The sequence below is a fragment of the Astyanax mexicanus genome, chromosome 17, assembly GCF_023375975.1.
Source record: "Astyanax mexicanus isolate ESR-SI-001 chromosome 17, AstMex3_surface, whole genome shotgun sequence".
In the NCBI taxonomy this organism is placed as follows: Eukaryota; Metazoa; Chordata; class Actinopteri; order Characiformes; family Acestrorhamphidae; genus Astyanax; species Astyanax mexicanus.
This window is the reverse complement of record NC_064424.1, coordinates 44,149,708-44,171,276: the sequence shown is the minus strand read 5'-3', so window position 1 is coordinate 44,171,276 and position 21,569 is coordinate 44,149,708. Positions and strand designations below refer to the sequence as shown.

The 21,569-nt window shown below is 37.1% G+C and overlaps 1 protein-coding gene across 2 annotated transcripts in view; it reads left to right on the top strand.

The window, feature by feature from the left end:
- The window catches only part of gsna (gelsolin a), a 38,770-nt gene extending 19,456 nt beyond the window's left edge, over window positions 1–19,314 (top strand). Inside the window, exons 7-17 of one of the 2 annotated variants that reach the window (XM_022676560.2) lie at window positions 957–1,089; window positions 1,626–1,930; window positions 2,069–2,202; window positions 4,875–4,965; window positions 5,829–5,855; window positions 10,070–10,240; window positions 11,401–11,575; window positions 12,590–12,711; window positions 13,266–13,343; window positions 15,872–15,932; window positions 17,486–19,314. In XM_022676560.2, coding sequence (XP_022532281.2) covers window positions 957–1,089; window positions 1,626–1,930; window positions 2,069–2,202; window positions 4,875–4,965; window positions 5,829–5,855; window positions 10,070–10,240; window positions 11,401–11,575; window positions 12,590–12,711; window positions 13,266–13,343; window positions 15,872–15,932; window positions 17,486–17,655 — 1,467 coding nt within the window. In that variant the 3' untranslated portion in view covers window positions 17,656–19,314. The remainder of the gene's footprint in view (window positions 1–956; window positions 1,090–1,625; window positions 1,931–2,068; window positions 2,203–4,874; window positions 4,966–5,828; window positions 5,856–10,069; window positions 10,241–11,400; window positions 11,576–12,589; window positions 12,712–13,265; window positions 13,344–15,871; window positions 15,933–17,485) is intronic. The other variant, XM_007253953.4, reaches the window with a different exon arrangement.
- The last annotated feature ends 2,255 nt before the right edge of the window (window positions 19,315–21,569 follow it).

Genomic DNA, 21,569 nt, shown 5'->3' with positions numbered 1-21,569 from the left:
CAAGTGATGTTGCAGCAACTTTACAAGAACATTTAAAACATTATAAATATAATATAAACATACTGGAAAAAAAAATCAGAAAACTTGACAGATTGAACATTCTACAAATGGTAGCGAACATTAACTCTAACTGTAAAAACAACAAAAAAAATTGTTAGCTATATAAATTACATAAAGTGCAAACCTGCAGACATACACATGCAAACATTAAAATAGAACAATATTTTTATATTAATACTTATATGTAATATATAATATACACAGCAAACATGGACAATACAGAAAGAACAATACAGTGCACTTTATAGTACTTTCTGAATGTGTGTTTTGAGAATAAGGTGCAGAAAAAATTACCATGCTATGACATATATAAAGTAGTATACAGAGTCATCTTATAACATATGTGAACCCAAGATTATGCTTCTTTTGGAAATGTGGGCACTGTGCCAAATCCTGCTGGAAAATGAAAACCGCATCTGTTGGTGTTGATCCACTGTGTTATGTCAGTCTACCGGGAGATTTTACAGCACTTCATGCTTCCCTCTGCTGACAACTTTTATGGAGGTGTGGATTTCATTTTCCAGCAGGACTTGGCACACTGCCCACACTAGCAAAAGTACCAATGGGTCTTATATAATATTCTATGTTTCTGAGATACTGTTGTTTTTTAAGTTTTCATTGGCTGTAAGCCATAATCATGAACTATTAAAGGAAAAAGAAACATGTAAAATAGATCACTTGGTGTGTAATACATCTGTATAATATAATAATATATGAGTTTCACATTTTGAACTGAATTACTGAAATAGAATAACTTTTCAAATATATTACATTTTTTTTAGATGCTCCTGTACATTATTTTAGTAAAATACAGTACAGTCTGTCTCAGTTCAGACAGTAAAGCTTACTGCTTATATGCACCTGGTGGTGTAACTTGCATATCTCCTGTTCCACAGGTTTCAGACGCCAGTGGTTCCATGACTATGGCCTTGGTGGCCGATGAGAACCCCTTCTCTCAGAGTGCTCTGGAGTCCACTGACTGCTTCATTCTGGATCACGGCTCTAATGGCCAGATCTTCGTATGGAAAGGTGAACTTTCTATAAAGGGAAGGCTTTAACTAGGTTACCTAATAGATCCAATATTGATTAATTGATGGTAATCAGTGATGGTGAGAAAGTGTTGGAAAAAGCACCATCGTTCCAGGGAACAGAGATCCACTGCTTCATAGCTCAATGCTCATGTTCATGTTTATTTGATCCAGAAGCCACAAGCTGTGTGTGCATTTGTGCTTCTGTGTCAGCAATGGACGCAAAGTGTAAAGTAGTTGAAATAATTTATAAACACAAAAATGTGTTAACTCCTGGCCATGAAGGATGCAATATTGGAGAAGAACTCCAGCTGTTAAACATGGGGGCGGATGAATCATACTCACTTAGCTATTCACAGTATTTGCACCAGGTGTTCTGAAATGTTTGCATGCCAATACGAGTTAGAGCTACACGTGAGATTTACTGTAACTAAGATAAAATTACATACTTTTATCACAGGCAATAATGAACACTTATAGACCAATACTTATCTGTATTGGTTTAATACAACGTACAATGACCTCCTCCACACACAGGAAAGGACGCCAATGTTGAGGAGCGCAAGGCAGCCATGAAGGCGGCAGATGAGTTTATTAAGAAGATGGGCTACCCCAAACAGACCCAGGTGCAGATCCTTCCCGAGATGGGCGAGACTCCACTGTTCAAGCAGTTCTTCAAGAACTGGCGCGACGTGGACCAGACGGATGGCATGGGCGTGGCCTACGTTTCCAACCACATCGCCAAGATCGAGAAGGTGCCGTTCGATGCCTCCACGCTGCACGACTCGCCTGCCATGGCGGCGCAGCACGGCATGATTGATGACGGCAGAGGAGATAAACAGGTGAGGGGGGGGGAGAGCGCTGGGCCTGCTTATCTCAGGGGAGTCATATTTGTGAATAGTGAAGTCCAAACATTAACTTAAGGGCCCTTAAAAACAAAGTTGAAATTCTTTTGGACACATGATACCCTGTTCTTACAGATCTGGCGTATTGAAGGCGCAGACAAAGTTCCTGTTGACCCCTCTACTCACGGACAGTTCTACGGCGGAGACAGTTACATCATCCTTTACAACTACCGCCACGGAGGCAGACAGGGACACATCATCTACATTTGGTAAAACTTAATTCGGCATCATTAACACATTTTGCATTTACATTTATTGCATTTAGGTAGGGGTGTGACGAGATCTCGTGGCACGAGATGGAGGAGATACGTTCTGTCATTACTAGCCTACCGCGCTCCGCAAAACCAGCAAGCTGATTGGCTGTTTCTCCTGAGAGAAAATGTATTTGGGGCTTTCATTTGGCGCCCCCTTTAGTGCAGCGCCCCTATGCGTCGCATACCCCCCTTTTTAAGCTGTATGTCTGGCTGCATTTTGGCTCCAGTGGAAACAACAAACGGTAACCGAGTGACCAACAAGACACAAACCATATATAAATACTGTAAGTAAATCCTACACGTGACTGTTTCATAGACTTAGCTCTGTACTGTATTTAAAAACATGTTCTGTCTCTGTTTGCACTTCAAGCACAGTCTTAATATGACTGGTTATGGTTCTGCATAGTTAAATTACAAGAGATTTAGGAGAAAAAAACACAAACCATAGTCTTAATATGACTGGTTGTGGTTTGCACTATATAAGACCTAGAAAAGTTGTATTTTTATTTTTTATTCTTATTTTTTATTCTTATTCTCGTTTCTATTTCTTATAGAATCAATGTGTGAGAGAAACCAGTCTGTTAAGTTTGCGTTAAATTATTTTGTCAAACAAAACTCTAGTTTTCAAGCCATTTTTCATTTTTGAGGTTTCCTATAAAATTTTATTTTTAAACCTCGTCTCGTCTCGTTCTCGTGAACCCAATATCTCGTCTCGTCTCGTCTCCTGATATTAGTGTCTTGTCACACCCCTACATTTAGGTGATGCTCTTATTATCCAAAGAGACTAAGACTATGTTTACATTACCAGGCTGAAGAGACTCAAATCTGTTTTTTTTTTTTTTGCTCAGTGTGGCTTTTTATTGCTGATTATTCCGATTTTTTCAAATCATATTTGAGTCATGACTTTCATATGTGGTCTTAAATCAAATACGTATCCAATCCATGGACATGCATTGAGCTGAGGGTGAAGTCAGCAAAAAGGGGGTTGCATTGGAATCCAAAGCATTGGATTCAAAAGCATGAGCATGTCCTTTTGCTTTAAAAGTATAAGAGTTAGCTCATCTTGATGCTTGACGTCGCCTGCTCCCTGCTCTGAGCTCTTCGTAGCCAGGCCTGTAAAGTGCAGCAGACACATTTTCACTGTTTGGATTGGCTTTGGATAAAAGAACTGGAGAAGTAAATCTCTCTCCTGTCATTAAGTGACAGTTCCGACAACTCAGGAATAATCATTGATCTGGAACTGCAGCCTCAGTGGATTATTGTTACTTTTAGGCAGGCACCATTAAGCATGAACGCAACCTAGCCTGTACTTTTACTGTTTTTTCGTGACGATTTTCACTCAGTCCTCCAGTGGGTCTTTGTTTAGTATGGTGCTTCTCCTTGAAATGTGGATTGTGGATCTTAATTCACACTTGATCAGTGGATTTATGGTTATTTGAAGGGCTGCTCATTCCATGTGCATGACTTGTATGGCATGAAACATGCCCATGCATCACTCTCAGATTGCATCATCTTTGTTTATAATATGTACAAGGTTTGCTAGAGCTTCAGGAAGGCTTAACATTGAAAAGCCTGCATTTCCAGTCAACCTCTCCACCGTTTTTGGAGTCGATTCTGATCATCACTTTTGATATTGACCACATTTTAAAAGACTCCCTTACAGAACTGCAGTGTTTAGCTCCATGTTGCTAGTGGTGTTTTCTACCTCTGCTGTGTTCTGTTACTTGCTGTATTAGGCTAAATGGAGAGGGAGTCTCGAGAGGGGTATCCAGTTAGTGAAGTTAAAAGTCTTTACTCTGCTTCTTCCATGTTGGGTGTTTGTTTTATACAGAATTACTTCAGTGGATTAAGTGGGTTTCTGCAGCCGTGAGTGAGGTCTGTATTGTCATCTAGCAGTTGAATAAGAACCATCCTGAAACAGTTTAAAAAAAACATGATTCAAAAAACATGTGTTGCAAATCACATGAAATAAGTAAAAAAAACCTCTATTATACTTAAGCTTAAGTACTACTGTTTTTCCAGTGCGGTGAGGGGGGGCCAAGTTACTGTTTAATTTGTTTATAAACGTGTTCATTGGCTGGTTCTTGGTCTTCTCTAATGGACAACCATTCGTAAATAGTGTTAAGTGCAACAGAACATTTAGAAATAAAGAAAATACATGACGTCTATTGTTATGGACGCAGGGTCGGAAAGGGTTAGAGGTATTTCTATACCTGGCCAGTACCGCTTTGGAACACATCCAATAAGGAACCCGTCCATATAATTAATGTTAATCTGTCACTAAACATATGTCGAAAGAAAACGTTGGGGAAGTTCTCTAAGGGAAGTATTTTACCATACTTCCTCCTTTGCTTAAAGCACAGAGCAGAACATTCTAGTGTGTGGTACCATGTATTGACTGGCATCTTGTCCAGGCTGGGGTATTCCTGCCTTGCTCCCATTGGTTTTGGTAGGATCTATACCCATCGAGATCCTGACCAACCTGTAGCAGATAAGATAAGATATTGGATGGAGGGAAGCCAATCTTGGGGGCAGATGTCTTTAGCTCTTTAGACCCTGAAAGACAACAGTTAGGGCAGCCTAATGAGGATTGATTGATTATAGATTGTCATTTTTCTTTCCTGCAGGCAAGGTGTGGACTCCACCCAGGATGAAATTGGGGCGTCTGCTATCCTGGCTGCTCAGCTGGATGATGAGCTGGGAGGAGGACCCGTTCAGGTAACCTTGTTGATCCAGAACAGAAAGCTCATTTTAAGAATTTCCTTTAATTCGCTTTTTTTCACTTTAACAAAGTCTACTAAATCCTGGAGATCCACAATTTTGCTCTCGTTATAGGACATAATATAGACATATAATATATAATATAGACATAATGCTCCTGCACGCCAAGTTGAGTCAGACAACACCCATTGTTTCCTTTGTTTAAAGACGGTCCCAACTTCCTGTAATTGGCCTGAAAATCCAAACCATCTAGAAAATATTTTTCACTTTGCAGGAGAACTAGATCATGGTTCAGTAGATATTTTGGTTAAACCAAACTCTGATTCTTCGGTCTCGTCTGTGCTTCACGCCTCCTTTCAACCTGATGCTTTGGTTTCGACCCAAACTGAAAAGTTTAGGTGTGAAAGCTCCCCAAAAATAAAAATCCTGTATGTGTAAAAAAGCCACATCATGCCAATACACTAATTTTCTTTCTGTTCTAGGAAATATATTTTTTAAGCAGCAGTTTGGTTGTGAAAGAGATGTACATTGCAGATCCCACACCTGTTAGAAGGAGTAATGTTTATCTAAATAAATTGTATTAAACTATATAATCAATGTAATAAAAATCTATTCTAAGTTTTGAATAAAAATAAATAAACCTTTTAGGAACTTTTTGTAAGAGTGTAATTTAGTGTTTAAACTTAAACTCAAGCGCTAAAAGTCCCCCACTGTCTAACTCTGTATGGACATAACCCTACTTTTGTTCATCAGTTCATCGGTCTTCCATCTTTCAGCTTTATGTTTGTGTGCTCCTCTGCTTTATCCTCATTTATCTTTCCCTCCTGACCTTCCATCATTTCCTGCCTATCTGTTTCTAGGTGGCTGGTGTTCCTATCACTACGCAGGTAGCTGTATCTCTGGACAGCATGTTTCTAAACAGAGCTCTAGCACTGATGCTATCTCTCAGGCTCTTTAAGATAATGCTGGATTCTCTCAGTAGTGTGTTGCATGGTTTGATAATTACTGCTGTCAGTATGAGAACAAATGTCTTAGCAAAACCGGACATTCCACCAAGGTTCTTATGAGGGAGTTCCTCAGTTTTTTCCTTCTTTTATTTCCCATTGCGTCATTGTGGCAGTTTCCCAGACAGGGATTAGGCCTAGTCATTTCAATGGAAAATCTCCAATGAGAATGCTGTGTAGTTCAAGACTAGACTAAACCAGGCCAAATGTTTGTGGACACCACTTTTAATAAATTTAGCACATACTGTTGCTGAACCTAGACCTGCAGACCAACTGCAGCATCAACCAACCAACACATCATTTACTTACTTAAATCCAGTTGCAGACTTTGTTTTGGCCAGTCAGTGTACATTAAGTTATTTAGTAAGTTGCACCTATTAATTCGTATAGTCCCTGTAGAGAAGTACTGCCAAAAGAATAGGACTGTCTGGAGCAGATTTCCATTAACCTGCTACTATGATGCAATGCCTTATGCCTAATTCTAGGTGTGGGCTATTGTAGAGCTGCATAAAGCCCCCCAGCATCAAGCTGTATAGCAGTGGAGGAACCGTGTTCGCTGTAACTGTGTTCTCTGAAATGAAATGGCTCCATCCAATACTTTTTGGGGTATTTTGAGTTTGGGTGTTGAGATTGAATTGAGAGTTCTGACCTCATTTACACTGCTCTTGTCTGTTGCTGAATGCAATCAAATCCTCACAGCAATGCTCCAAAATCTACTACAAAAGCCTTAAGCAGCATAATGCTTTTAATACTTTTTAATACTCTTTTATTTTAGATAAACAGTAAATGAGTTGGTGTCCCATTACTGTTGTCCTTGTGCTATAGTTTACTGCAGAGTCAGCGTTTTGTTTAATTAACTAGGACAGAGTTAAGGTTCTGCGTACGCTGCTGCACATTCCTGTGAAGCTCACGTCTCATCTTGTCTCTGTTTGCTTGTGTGTGTGTGTCTAACTGTGTAAATGTGTTTTGCATGTGGTTTGCATGTACAGTACTACACTGAGCTCGTCTAGCATGCACATACATATGCATCCACATCCTGTTTAAATGTTTTTAAATTAATATTCATTTACAGGGTTGAAAAATATCAAATTATTGAGACAATTTATAGTCCAAACAAATACTGTTATTGTGACATAGAGAGGGGCAGAGTAAGGGTGAGGGTGGTAGATTGAGGTAGAGGGAGGTAGAACGAGGTAGTGTGAGGTAGGGAGGCTCAGAGTGAAATAGAAGGAAGTCCTATATGCCTCCCTAAGTAGTCTGAGGCAGAATGAGCCTGAGCGAGGTTGGTAGATTGAGGTAGAGGGAGGTAGAACAAGGTAGTATGAGGTAGAGGAAGCCAAAGTGATGTAGAGGGAGTCCAACCCTCTAGGTAGACTGAAGTAAAGGGAGGTATATGGAGGTAGAGCGAATCTGAGGAAGGCTAAGCAAGGCAGAGGGACATGGTGCGAGGCAGAGCAAGATAGTGTGTGGTAGATTGAAGCAGAGCAAATTAGAGGGAAGTAAATGGAGTTAAAATGACTCTCTAGGCAACGTGAGGCAGAGGGAGCCAGAGAGAGGTAGAGGGAGGTAGATTGAAGTAGAGTGAGTCTATTCCTAGTCCCTATGTAGATTGAGATAAAAGGAGGTAGAGGGAGGCAGAGTAAGGTTGAGGCTGAGCGAGGTAGGCGGAGGTAGAAGGTGGCAGTGTGATGAAAAGAGAGTCAGAGTGATGTAGAGTGAGGTAGAGGGAGACAGATTGAGGTAAAGGAGCCCATTCCTAGTCCTTATGTAGACTGAGGTATAAGGAGATAGAGGGAGGCAGAGTGAGTCAGAGCAATTTTGAGGAAGGTAGTGCAAGGCAGAGTGAGGTAGACTGAGGCTAAGGGAGGTAGGGCAGGGAAGATTGAGGCTCAGCGAAGCAGATGGAATGAAGTAGAAGGAGTCAATGCTGACTCTAGGTAAAGTGAGGCAGAGGGAACCAGAGCGAGGTAGATGGAGGTAGATTGAAGTAGAGTGAGTCTATTCCTAGTCCCTATGTAGATTGAGATAAAAGGAGGTAGAGGGAGGCAGAGTAAGGTTGAGGCTGAGCGAGGTAGGCGGAGGTAGAAGGTGGCAGTGTGATGAAAAGAGAGTCAGAGTGATGTAGAGTGAGGTAGAGGGAGACAGATTGAGGTAAAGGAGCCCATTCCTAGTCCTTATGTAGACTGAGGTATAAGGAGATAGAGGGAGGCAGAGCGAGTCAGAGCAATTTTGAGGAAGGTAGTGCAAGGCAGAGTGAGGTGGATTGAGGCTAATGGAGGTAGGGCAGGGAAGATTGAGGCTCAGCGAAGCAGATGGAATGAAGTAGAGGGAGTCAATGCTGACTCTAGGTAAAGTGAGGCAGAGGGAACCAGAGCGAGGTAGATGGAGGTAGATTGAAGTAGAGTAAGTCTATTCCTAGTCTCTATGTAGATTGAGAGACCAAGGAGGTAGAGGGAGGCAGAGTAAGGTTGAGGCTGAGAAGGTAGGCGGAGGTAGAAGGTGGCAGTGTGATGAAGAGAGAGTCAGAGTGATGTAGAGTGAGGTAGAAGAAAACAGATTGAGGTAGAAGGAGCCCAAATCTAGTCCTTATGTAGATTGAGGTATAAGGAGATAGAGGGAGGCAGAGCGAGGCAGAGCAATTTTGAGGAAGGTAGAGCAAGGCAGAGCGAGGTGTATTGAGGCTTATGGAGGTAGGGCAGGGAAGATTGAGGCTCAGCGAGGCAGATGGAAAGAAGTAGAGGGAGTTCACTCTGACTCTGTAGGTTAAGTGAGGCAGAGGGAGCCAGAGCGAGAGTAGAGGGAGTTCACTCTGACTCTGTAGGTTAAGTGAGGCAGAGGGAGCCAGAGCGAGAGTAGAGGGAGTTCACTCTGACTCTGTAGGTTAAGTGAGGCAAAGGGAGGCAGAGTGAGGCATATTTAAATCCCACGGTTTGGACAGCACCAACGAGGGACCATTTAACAGCAGATTTCAGCAGTGGGATTGTTTTTAACTACTTAACTGTTTTCCTTTATTTTAACATAAAATGAATTCCATTAATTCCTGCATCAGATAAACAGTTTATTACACGGAGAAGCACATTTAAAATACCAGTCTGAACTGAAGCTTTTAGAGAAGTTTAATTAGGTCTAAAATGCGGAAATACAGCCGTTTTAGGTACAAACAAGTCAAACAAGTCCATACTTCAGGCAGCAGGACAGTCAGGCCGGGTCTGGGAGTAGTGGGAGTAAAAAGGCCCTTTTTGTGTGAAACCTGATGATGAAGCAGGGCTTTTTAAAGGGGCTGGACGACCCACTGTGTGACGGTCAACCACAAAGGATGCTGGGAATGTTGGCACAGGCTCCACATTCCAGCATTCCAGCCAGCCAGCTCCTAACTGCCACCTTGTGTTAGCATGTGGAGAGCACATGTTCAGAAAGAAAAATTATGCTCAGATAGAGGGACTCTTTTATTTGACGATAAGCAGCAGATTCATGATCACAGTGCTACATAGTATTTGTTTTTTGAAGGACCAGCATACAATTAAAAGTGTATTTTCTCAGCCACTTCCACTTAAAATAGATCCTTAATTGTATTGGTGTGATATTGAGTGATATAGTCCTAAAATAATACCATGATATTGCCAGGAGTGGAATAAAGTTATCCAAAAGCAGTGTGTAAGGAGAACTTGATGCCAAGATGTATGAAAACTGTGATTAAAATCCAGGTTTATTCCATCAAGTATTGATTTCTGGATTCTTTAAAAACTTAATGAATATGAACTTGTGTTCTTTGCATTATTTGAAAAAGTCATCCGTTTCTCATTTTCTGCAAATACATGATTTAAATGACAATATTTGTATTTAGAATTTGGAATAAATGTTGTCCGTACTTGTTCTTTTTTATTTTATTTTATTTTATATGTTTTTATTTTACTACTGCAACAAGATAAACACAAGATAGAAACAAACAAATCTATAAACTTTTGTCTATTTCATAAATGGTAACCTACCAACAGTGAAAGTGTAATAAAAAAATAAATTTTTGACCTCGTTTGTGTTTGTGTGTTTGAGTGTTTGAGTAAATGGTGTGTAACTGTGTGTGTGTGTGTGTTTGACAGGTACGTGTGGTCCAGGGTAAGGAGCCAGCCCACCTGATGAGTCTGTTTGGTGGGAAGCCCATGGTGGTGTATAAGGGAGGCACGTCCAGAGAGGGAGGTCAGAGTGCGCTGGCAGAGACCCGCCTCTTCCAAGTGCGCTCCAATTCAGCCGGCTGCACCAGGGCTGTCGAGGTCAGTGCTTTAAACAGGGATGTGCACTCTGACCAATTTTGTGTTGAGTGTTTCATTTTTTTGGGGTGGGTTCATAAATTCGTATTTGGCTAAACAAAATACAGGGGTTGGACAATGAAACTGAAACTGGACACCTGTCATTTTAGTGTGGGAGGTTTTATGGCTAAATAGGAGCAGCCTGGTGGCCAATCTTCATTAATCGCACATTGCACCAGTAAGAGCAGAGTGTGTTATTCAAAAAACATAAAACCACAGCTGGCCAAATCACGGCAGAATTTATTGTGCACCTCAACTCTCCTGTTTCCACCAGAACTGTCCGTCACCACAATCAATTATTGTGGTCTAAAACCAGGTGTTACAGTTTCATTGTCCAACCCCTGTATATGGGCAAAAATATAAACCAATCATGCAGTGTTTTTACTTATAATTCAGTGCCATTGATCGGTAAAAAAAAATATATATATATATATATGCTAAGGAAAAATGCTAATAGCAGTAATCAATAGCCATTATAGGCTACTTGTTCACCAGTAAAAGCCCAAGCATGATAGATAGATAGATAGATAGATAGATAGATAGATAGATAGATAGATAGATAGATAGATAGATAGATAGATAGATAGATAGATAGATAGATAGATAGATAGATAGATAGATAGATAGATAGATAGATAGATAGATAGATAGATAGATAGATAGATAGATAGGAAGGAAGGAAGGAAGGAAGGAATGCCATTTTCCAGCATGACTTGGCACATTGCCCACACTGGTAAATGTACTAATTGGCCTTATAAAATATTCAAGTTGCCTGAGACACTGATTTTTGGGTTTTCATTGGCTGTAAGCCATAATCATCAACAATAAAAGAAATAAACGCTTAAAATAGTTTACTCTGTGTGTAAGACATCTATCTTTTTGAGATGCACTAGTAGTGCAGTCACACTGGCCTTTGAGGCACATGGTGTCTACACAGTTAAAATAAATTAAAACTGCAGGTTCAGATTGAGGATGTTTATGTAGACACTAAGCTCATAATAACACATCCCAGCCCAGAGAATAACATGTACTTTAGTTGTTGCAGTCTAGCAGTAAACAGGTTCATGCCTCTCATTAGTGTGCGTAATTTCTTCAGCCTTTTTATTTTATTTCCCCTCCCCCAGGTCGACGCTGTGTCCTCTAACTTGAACTCCAACGATGCCTTCATCCTGGTGACCCCAGCAGGATCTTTCATGTGGGTGGGCGTGGGGGCGAGTGACTCTGAGAAGCAAGGAGCTCAGGGACTGTGTGACATTCTCGGAGTGTCTGCTTCTGAGATCACAGAGGGAGGAGAGAGTGGTAAGTAGAAATGTGATAACCAATAATCAGTTATAGGTATTTTAGACAGTTCTAATACCTCTTATTATTAAGGGAGTTTACCTAATTAAGTGCTTTGATGTTAAAGTAGATCTCCGGTGTGAAATGGACTTTGGGTGTAGTAAAATGTGATAAAGGGTACTAACGTTTGTTGAATAGCCAGCTCTCTTGCAGCTTTCCGAGATCCAGCAATTTTGTGCAGTTTGTACAAACAGGCTAGAATGGGTTTTAATGGGGCATATTTTGCTCCTGCAGATAAATCTATTGTATGTGTGTACACCCCCGCTTGTTTAACACACATGCACACACACCAGGTCACAAACCTATATCGTGTGCCTGTTTTTTTTTTTTTTTTCTTTCATGAACAGCTGAGAAGCGCTGCACACATCCAGGTGGCTACACCCCTAAAATAGCAATACACCAAAGTCAAAGCACACCTGTCTCTTAAAGGGAATGGCAAGTGACACACTGATTTATACTGGTTTATATCGCATTACACCCAAAACAAACCCATGATTAATTAGGAGAATTACAAAGTAGAAGTACATACCTTTTGTGCATTTTGAGCTGCACAAGATGTACTTTTTCCATCGTACTAAATACTAAATCAAGCTTCGTAGTGCAGTGTTGATGGCTTGTATAAATATTGCTAAATAGGGCCCTCTTGAGCTCATCTAATAAATAGGGTGGTTGGCTGCCAGTCCATCGCAGGGCAGACAGACAGAGACAGACACACTAACACATTCACTCACACCTAGGGGGCAAATTCAACTGGTAGGTAGGATAATGACCTTCTAAGAGGTCTTTTTATTGAACGCAATCCAAAATCTATTAGAAATGCTTCTGTGGATGGTAGATACAGTTACTCCAACAAAAGCAGCATGAACTCTTTTAAGTAAACTCTTGATTTTTAAAATAGATTCTTTAAAAATCTATACATTTTTATTCCTTCTTAGTTTTGCAATCTGCAGTTTTAATATTTAATTATCTGTGCAGATGATTTCTGGGCGGCTCTTGGAGGAAAGGCAGCGTATCGCACCTCCACCAGGCTGAAGGATAAGATGGATGTTCACCCACCCAGACTGTTCGCCTGCTCCAACAAAACCGGGCGCTTCATTGTAAGTGCTATAGAAATGCTATACTCTATGAAACTATACTATTTATATACATAATGCAGAACAATGTAAAAAGAAAGTTTTAGGACAGTATAATTAAATATTAAATATACATATACAAGAAATGAAAACTAAAAACAAAAGACAATACAAAAAATAAAGTACTTACAGTGTGCAAAGAAGAGCAAGTTAAACAGTATAAATAAATAAGTAAAAAAGACTGAATTATTTGCATCTAACAATGACATTTTCTTAAAAGCAAAGATTAACACATCCACATAATGTATGCATCAATTAAAAAAGTAGCTAAATGAATGAAAACTATCAAAAAATCTATTCATTATTCAGTATTTGATTAATTTGGGGCATCCCTAGCACACATTACAGTGTACAAAGTTTCTTATTTGATTATTTGCTATTTTTCCGTGCAATATATTTAAAGTAATGAATGTGGCAAACAAATAACTCTTAAAAGTGTTGATGCATTTGCTGTCGAGTATCAGATGGGATGATGGTGAAACACATGTTTGTGTTGCTGTTGTTTTGTGGTTATGCAGATTGAGGAGGTACCTGGGGAGATGACTCAGGAAGATCTAGCCACAGATGATGTTATGATCCTGGACACCTGGGACCAGGTAAAAATGTCACTAGTGAAATAACTGATCACTCATTTCACTATTACACCATTGCTGCACCATCTATAACTGAGCTGTGCACACACTCACAATCACTATCACTTTATAGTCTCTGTCTTATTGATTGTAATCCTAAAATAATTTGGTACCACTATAAAATAATGCTCCTATATAAACGCAGGGTTCATACAGTCATGAAAAACCTAGAAAAGTCGTGAAATCTGAAAATAGTAATTTCCAGGCCTGGATAAGTGTTGGAAACATAAAATACCCAGAAAGTTTTGGAAAAGTCATGAAAATTTGGTCTACAAGTCTTTGTTTCAGTTTATCAATGGAGAAAATCTATTTTGAGCAACAAATATATAAACTCAGAGTTAATTTAGTAAAAAGTAATTTAAGCTTACACAGTGAAGCTCTCAGGATCTGACACATATTTTATTATTAAATATTGTGTGTCAATATTTTATCTGATTCATTTTAAACCTACTATCAATTTTAATTATGATTTTTGTTGATTTTTGTTTTATTGTCCATGTCTGCACTGATGTTTTAAAAATCATATGGTCATGAAAATTTGCCTTAAAGTCATGAAAAAATCATGGAAATGTATTAATTAAAAAGTGTATGAACATAGTTATAGTTATAAATAGTTTATAAAGGTATTTATTAATGTTATTAATCATGGTATTTAGCTAATGTTAACTACTTCATTTCTGTGGGGAATGTTTAAGCTAACGTTAGCTATGTTAGCTTATGTCAACTACTTTATTTCTGTGGGGAATGTTTTAGCTAATGTTAGATAGGTTAGCTAATGTTAACTACTTTATTCCAGTGGGGAATATTTTAGCTAATGCTAGCTAGGTTGGCTAATGTTAACTACTTTATTTCAGTGGGGAATGTTTAAGCTAATGTTAGCTAGGTTAGCTAATGTTAACTACTTTGTTTCAGTGGGGAATGTTTAAGCTAACGTTAGCTAGGTTAGCTAATGTTAACTACTTTGTTTCAGTGGGGAATGTTTAAGCTAACGTTAGCTAGGTTAGCTAATGTTAACTACTTTATTTCTGTGGGGAATGTTTTAGCTAATGTTAACTACTTTATTCCAGTGGGGAATATTTTAGCTAATGTTAGCTAGGTTAGCTTATGTTAACTACTTTATTTCAGTGGGGAATATTTTAGCTAATGTTAGCTAGGTTAGCTAATGTTAACTACTTTATTTTATAGGGGAATGTTTAAGCTAACGTTAGCTATGTTAGCTTATGTTAACTACTTTATTTCTGTGGGGAATGTTTAAGCTAACATTAGCTAGGTTAGCTAATGTAAACTACTTTATTTTATAGGGGAATGTTTAAGCTAATGTTAGCTAGGTTAGCTAATGTTAACTACTTTGTTTCAGTGGGGAATGTTTAAGCTAACGTTAGCTAGGTTAGCTAATGTTAACTACTTTGTTTCAGTGGGGAATGTTTAAGCTAACGTTAGCTAGGTTAGCTAATGTTAACTACTTTATTTCTGTGGGGAATGTTTTAGCTAATGTTAACTACTTTATTCCAGTGGGGAATATTTTAGCTAATGTTAGCTAGGTTAGCTTATGTTAACTACTTTATTTCAGTGGGGAATATTTTAGCTAATGTTAGCTAGGTTAGCTAATGTTAACTACTTTATTTTATAGGGGAATGTTTAAGCTAACGTTAGCTATGTTAGCTTATGTTAACTACTTTATTTCTGTGGGGAATGTTTTAGCTAATGTTAGATAGGTTAGCTTATGTTAACTACTTTATTTCTGTGGGGAATGTTTTAGCTAACGTTAGATAGGTTAGCTAATGTTAACTACTTTATTTCAGTGGGGAATGTTTTAGCTTACGTTAGCTAAGTTAGCTATTGTTAATTACTTTGTTTCAGTGGGGAATGTATTAGCTAGCGTTAGCTAGGTTAGCTAATGTTAATTACTTTATTTCAGTGGGGAATGTATTAGCTAGCGTTAGCTAGGTTAGCTAATGTTAACCTCTTTATTTCAGAGTGGAATGTTTAAACTAACATGAGTTAGGTTATGTAATGTTAATTACTTTATTTCAGTGGGAAAAGTTTCAGATAATGTAAGCTAGGTTAGCTAATGTTAACTACTTTATTTCAGTGGGAAATGTTTTAGCTATGCAACGTACCACTTAATATGTGGTGCTTTTATGTATATTGACTTAAACTAACATTAAATAAATAAATAGACTTTCTATATTATTTTAGTAGATATGTTAATGCTGACTGATAAAAAGTAGGATAAGTTTTATGTGTTGTATAATAACTATGTATTAATGGTTTATAAAGTATTTAAAACCTAATTATCAACCATTAATGAACTCATAGACTATTTATAAACCCTTTGTAAAGGAGCCTTATTTTAAAATGGTACCAATAATTTAATGTGACTTTTAAGTAAGCTCCACTTTGTTCCCTGACACGGATGAGTGCGGCCGTTGTCAGTCTGACGTGCTGAAGAGTCCTGTGGGGTTTGTAATTGCCGTGTCCGTGTGTTGCAGGTGTTTGTGTGGGTCGGTAATGAGGCACAGGAGGAGGAGAAGACCGAGGCAGTGGCTTCAGGTGAGACTCATTAAGTTCCTCACTCATGTGAGATACGAGTAATGAACGCGGACGTGCGGGAAGCGGCTCATTATGCATGTTTTTCAGATTTACGCTGTAGTGGATAAAAACAGATTACCTTAATCTGCTTCATTAAAAGGAAAGAATAATGCACGCACCCTGTCAGTTAGTCATGCATTAACTACTACAGTAATCCGAGCCTTCATCAGGAGATTATACACACATCTGTGCACACTTACTGATGTTTAAATTTAATTAGTCAGAAATACATTTTTACTGGGTGCATTTATTGTACGTTGGCTATAACCGTTGATGTTTGTCTATTGATTAGTGTTTAAAAAATTGATGATCATACAGATTTTTTAACCTAATAAGAAAATATTAATATTATATTAATATACCACTTCAGACATTTATATTTATATTCCAGATTCATGGTTCATTCATGTTCCAGTTCAGATGTCTATTGAGATTTTAAAATAGTTTTAACTTACAATATAAACATTGATTATATGTTCTGGTGAATGCGCTCACCTTGCTCCTCTCAATAATTTCCCATGTTCTCTGTGAATTTATTTATGTATTTATGCCTAAATCTAAATTAATTGTAGCTGTGTAAACAAGTTCACTTACTCAGCAGAACATCAGATAAAAAGGTTAGTTTAAGATATCTGTATTTATTCTGCCTATTTATGTACACCTAAGGACAGGCTGAAAAATTCTAGCACATAGTTCTAGAAAGTTCTAGAAATGTCTTGACAATTTTCAATTCCAGAAGCTTCTCGAGGTCTATACTCAGAACTGAATATTTTGCGAATATTTGTAAAAACAGATCAATTTCAAAATATCTTCTGCTGACCAAAAATGCAAAGTTTATGGGTAGTAAAAACATATTTATTTTTTATTAATTACAGGCATAAATAATTAGAAAAACACCTGGGAACAACAAAATAAATGTAATGTTGTATTATATAGATGTATTACACACACAGTGATCTATTTTAAACTTTGAAAAACCCAAAAATCAGTGTCTCAGAAAATTAGAATATTATATAAGACAAATTGGCAGTTTGGCAGTGTGGGCAGTGTGCCAAGTCCTGCTGGAAAATGAAATCCACATCTCCATAAAAGTTGCATTAGCAGAGGGAATCATGAAGTGCTGTAAGATTTTGTGGGAAAAACAAAACTGAACTGACTTTAGACTTGATAATAAAACACAGTGGATCAACACCAGCAGATGACATGGATCTGTGTGTAATATATTTACATAATATATGAGTTTCACATTTGGAACTTAAAACTAAAATAACTGAAGTAATTATAGTTTTAATAATATTCTAATATTTTGAGATGCCCCAGTATATACTATAAAAATGGCTGGGTTCAGACCGAAGATGATATCTTCTGAAATGTTGATCTTTTGTTTCATATTTTTCTTTTAATGTAAAGGGATTGGCTTCTCTGTTCCAATACTTTTAAAGGAGACTGTATGTATGAAGCCTGTTCTGTTTCTGCTGTACTAAAGCAATGCTCTGCTCTGCTCTGTCCTTCAGCTGCCCGCTACATTGAGACTGACCCGGCCAAGCGTGACCCGCGCACGCCCATCGTGAAGATCAAGCAGGGCTCTGAGCCGCCCACGTTCACCGGCTGGTTCCTGGGCTGGGACCACGACTACTGGAGCAGCGACCCTCTGGAGCGAGCCATGGCCGAGCTGGAGCTGTGAACCCTCACTCCTGACCCCGACCTTTAACTCCACTGCCTTAGTAGAAGTGTAGACTCTGCCTTTTTCACTGGGATAGATGGAGCTCATGGAGCTGCTTATGGATCAGTGTAAAAAGGCAGCATCTGTCTAGAGAACCTTAGTGCCCTCGTCTTTAGCCACCAAAGTCTAAACAGAACTAAACAGTCAAATAAACGCCTGTTCCCTGCACTGTCGTTACAGCAATATTTAAGTGGGAGTTTTTGCTATTTGCTATAGGTAGATTGTGTGCTAGACATGTAGAACGGGCATAGGCTGAATGATCGGGTGGTATTCACAAAGCGTCTCTATATATTCATTTTTTTTAGTGGTGTTTCTTGACCATACAGTAATGAAGATCTGTAACTAGCAGAAGTGTCATATAATAAAGTAGAAATACTCCATTACATTACTTAAATAGAAATGTTGATTATCTATACTTCACTGGAGTAAATATTTTTACATTTTCATACAATTATTTGAAATTTCTACTCCTAACATTTTAAAAATAGCCTTGTTACTTCTATTTTATTTCAGCTGGTTTTCATTCCGGCTTCTCATCGTTCAATAAAACCCCTATCCAGATAAATCTCTCCATCCAGATAAATTGAATCTGATTGTGATTGGATGTAGAAAAGTATAAACAACATATACCATTCCGACTCCCTATTGGTTTATACTGTGATCCATCACACTTGCACATCACAACCCCCCTATATAAAGTTTTAACTTTAATATATTTACATTCTACTAAAATACATTAATTTTCAATAAGAATATATGCAGCTGAAACAGGGAGCAGTAGCCTAGTGCATCCAAAATTATATTATCAACATTAACATTTTAATATAACATTATAGTCATTATGGCTTTTAGAAAAAAAGTGTTTTGTGGCTTTATTTTTTCACCTTGTATTACTTTTACTTTTATACTTTAAGTAGTTTTGAAACCAGAACCTTTTTAAACACTTTTACTTAAAGAGTAAAAAGCTTGAGTTGATACTTCAACTTCTACAGAAGTATTTTTTAAACCCTGGTATCTTTATTTCTATCTAAGTAATGAATGTAAATAATACTTTTGACACCTTTGGTAACAAGCATAAATAACCTTACCGTGAATCTGCTGTTCTAATCTGAGATGCATTTGAGAATACAGACTTTGGCCTGTAAATTATGTTAAATTGATTTTAGTGGCATTTAAGACCCAGTCAGCAATCTAATAAATGAATAAATACAATGTAAATAAATAAAATAATGAATTAATAATTAAGATAAAGAAATTCTGACATGTTTTATTGTTTACAATGATTTAATTGTGCAGAATAAGTGCTATTGCTACATAAAAAACAAGTAAATTAAATGCCGTGATTCCCGACTGGGCATTTACCAAACCCGATCAGCCTTGTTCTTTCTACATGTTTGCTTTTAGACGTTTTATCTTTATGTATTGATTTTTTTTAAAGTGACCAACATTTTAAGGGCTTTTAAAAGCAATCCTATCTTTACTAGTGGAATTAAGCCAAGCCTTTGCACTCGTTTTTTGGTTTAGCATTTGAATTATTGTTGAATTTTATAACAGAACTAAAGCCATGTCTCAATTGATAGTGCCTCTAAGTAATTCTCAATACAACACAATGGCCACTGATACCAGGTGTCTGTCTCTCTGTTCTTTTTTATTCTTTATACAGGTGCATCTCAAAATATTAGAATATCATTGAAAAGTTTTAGTACTTTATTTTAGTAATTTAGTTTAAAATGTGAAACTCATATAATATATAGATGTATTATTTACAGAGTAATCTATTTTAAGCATTATTTCTTCTATTGTTGATGATTATGGCTTACAGCTAATGACAACCCAAAAATCAGTTTTTCAGAAAATATAAATATTATATAAGGCCAATTGGTACTTTTGGCAGTGTGGGCAGTGTGCCAAGTCCTGCTGGAAAATGAAATCTGCATCTCTATAAAAGTTGTCAACAGCAGAGGGAAGCATGAAGTGCTGTAAGATTTTAAGGGAAAACAAAACTGCCCTGACTTTAGACTTGATAATAAAACACAGTGGATCTACACCAGCAGATGACATGTCTCTCCAAACCATCACTGATCATCAGTACATTTTACATTTCATTTGTAAATCAAGGGATCAGAGTCTGGAGGAAGAGTGGAGAGACACACAGTCCAAACTGCTCGAGGTCTAGTGTGAAGTTTCCACCAATCAGTGATGGTTTGGAGAGACATGTCATCTGCTGGTGTTGATCCACTGTGTTTTATTATCAAGTCTAAAGTCAGTGCAGTGTTTAAAAACTAATCTATATAATATATGACTTTCACATTTTGAACTGAATTACTGAAATAAAGTAACATTGAACTTACGTTCAATGATATTCTAATTTGTTCAGATGCACCTGTATTATATCTACTTTTTCATTTCAGTCCGGAGTAGTTGCATTTATCTGCGGCTAGAGGGAGCCACAGGACCATTATTATTGTACACTTTTCTTTTACAAGGGTAACACTAACAGGTAATGGTTCAATTAGGATAATACACTTGTTTTTCCTAAAATAAAAAAAATATATATGTTCAAATTTGTTTTTATATGTATTTTTTTAACTTTTGAAAGACCAACATATATAAAACAATAGTTTTAAATAACATTGAAATATAACACTGATTTTGTTTTAGTTTTGTTTTTGCAGGGGGTGGTTGCAAATATGTGAGATTAACCATTTTCATATTATATGTTGATTACACTAATTAAGCCAAAATGTTTCAAACTGAAAAAAAATATATATACTTTTAAATATTTTTCTAGATCTTCACACTTAAGGGTTAAGGGTCATAAACCTTAACATTACAGGAGAGTAAATAGATAAATAAGGTAGTAACACTGTACTTCACTACTTGGCTCTCGTGCTGTATAAATCCTTCTGAGATCTAAGTCGGAATACTGTATTAACCAGAAATAATAGTAATAATATTAATATTAATAATAATAATAATTATTATTATTATTATTATTATTATTATTATTAATAATAATTATTATTATTAATAATAATAAACAACTTACTCTAGCACACTAATACTACCATACTAAGACAGCAAAATATTCAAGCTTCACACAACAGGTGCAGAACAACTGGCAAAAGACAAATGATATATACCCTTTTGACCGTTCTCTCTCTTTGCTTGGGCTGGAAACTATAGAAACTGTAAACAATATACTCGGTTCTCGAGTTATTGGAGGATCATCAGGTATCAGGATCATCACCAACCACTCTCCTATAGCTAGGGGTTCATAGCATGTAATAAAATAAAATAAAATGAAATAAAATAAAATAAAAAGCAGAATATTCCTGAGCACTGTTTATAATGTAAGGTGTGTGTTATAAACCTGGTGATATGATATGCCTCACAATACAGTAGTTACAATTCAATATATTGCAGTATTTGGTGATAGTGTAAGCAAATCGATATATTATTTAACTTTTTGGGATGGTAAATTTGTAATAGTATAAAATACAATTACATAAATAGTACATAAATAAATATATATGTGTATATATATATATATATATATATATATATATATATATATATATATATATATATATATATATATATATATATATATATTTATTTAACTTTTTATCCAATCATAAGTGTGGGACCAAAATTACAGCACTGCCCTCTAGAGGTCAAGATTAAAACAACACAAAATGAACCACTGCCTGCCACCAATCTTTACATGTAAACTATTAATTAATGTAATTAATATTTCTTTGTGTTTTTTTTTTACATCAATATTTTAACTTTAAGCGTAATATCGCAATACTTTGATATATCGACAGATTTCTACAGCCTTAATAGACAGAAAACATGAGCAGAACACAGAA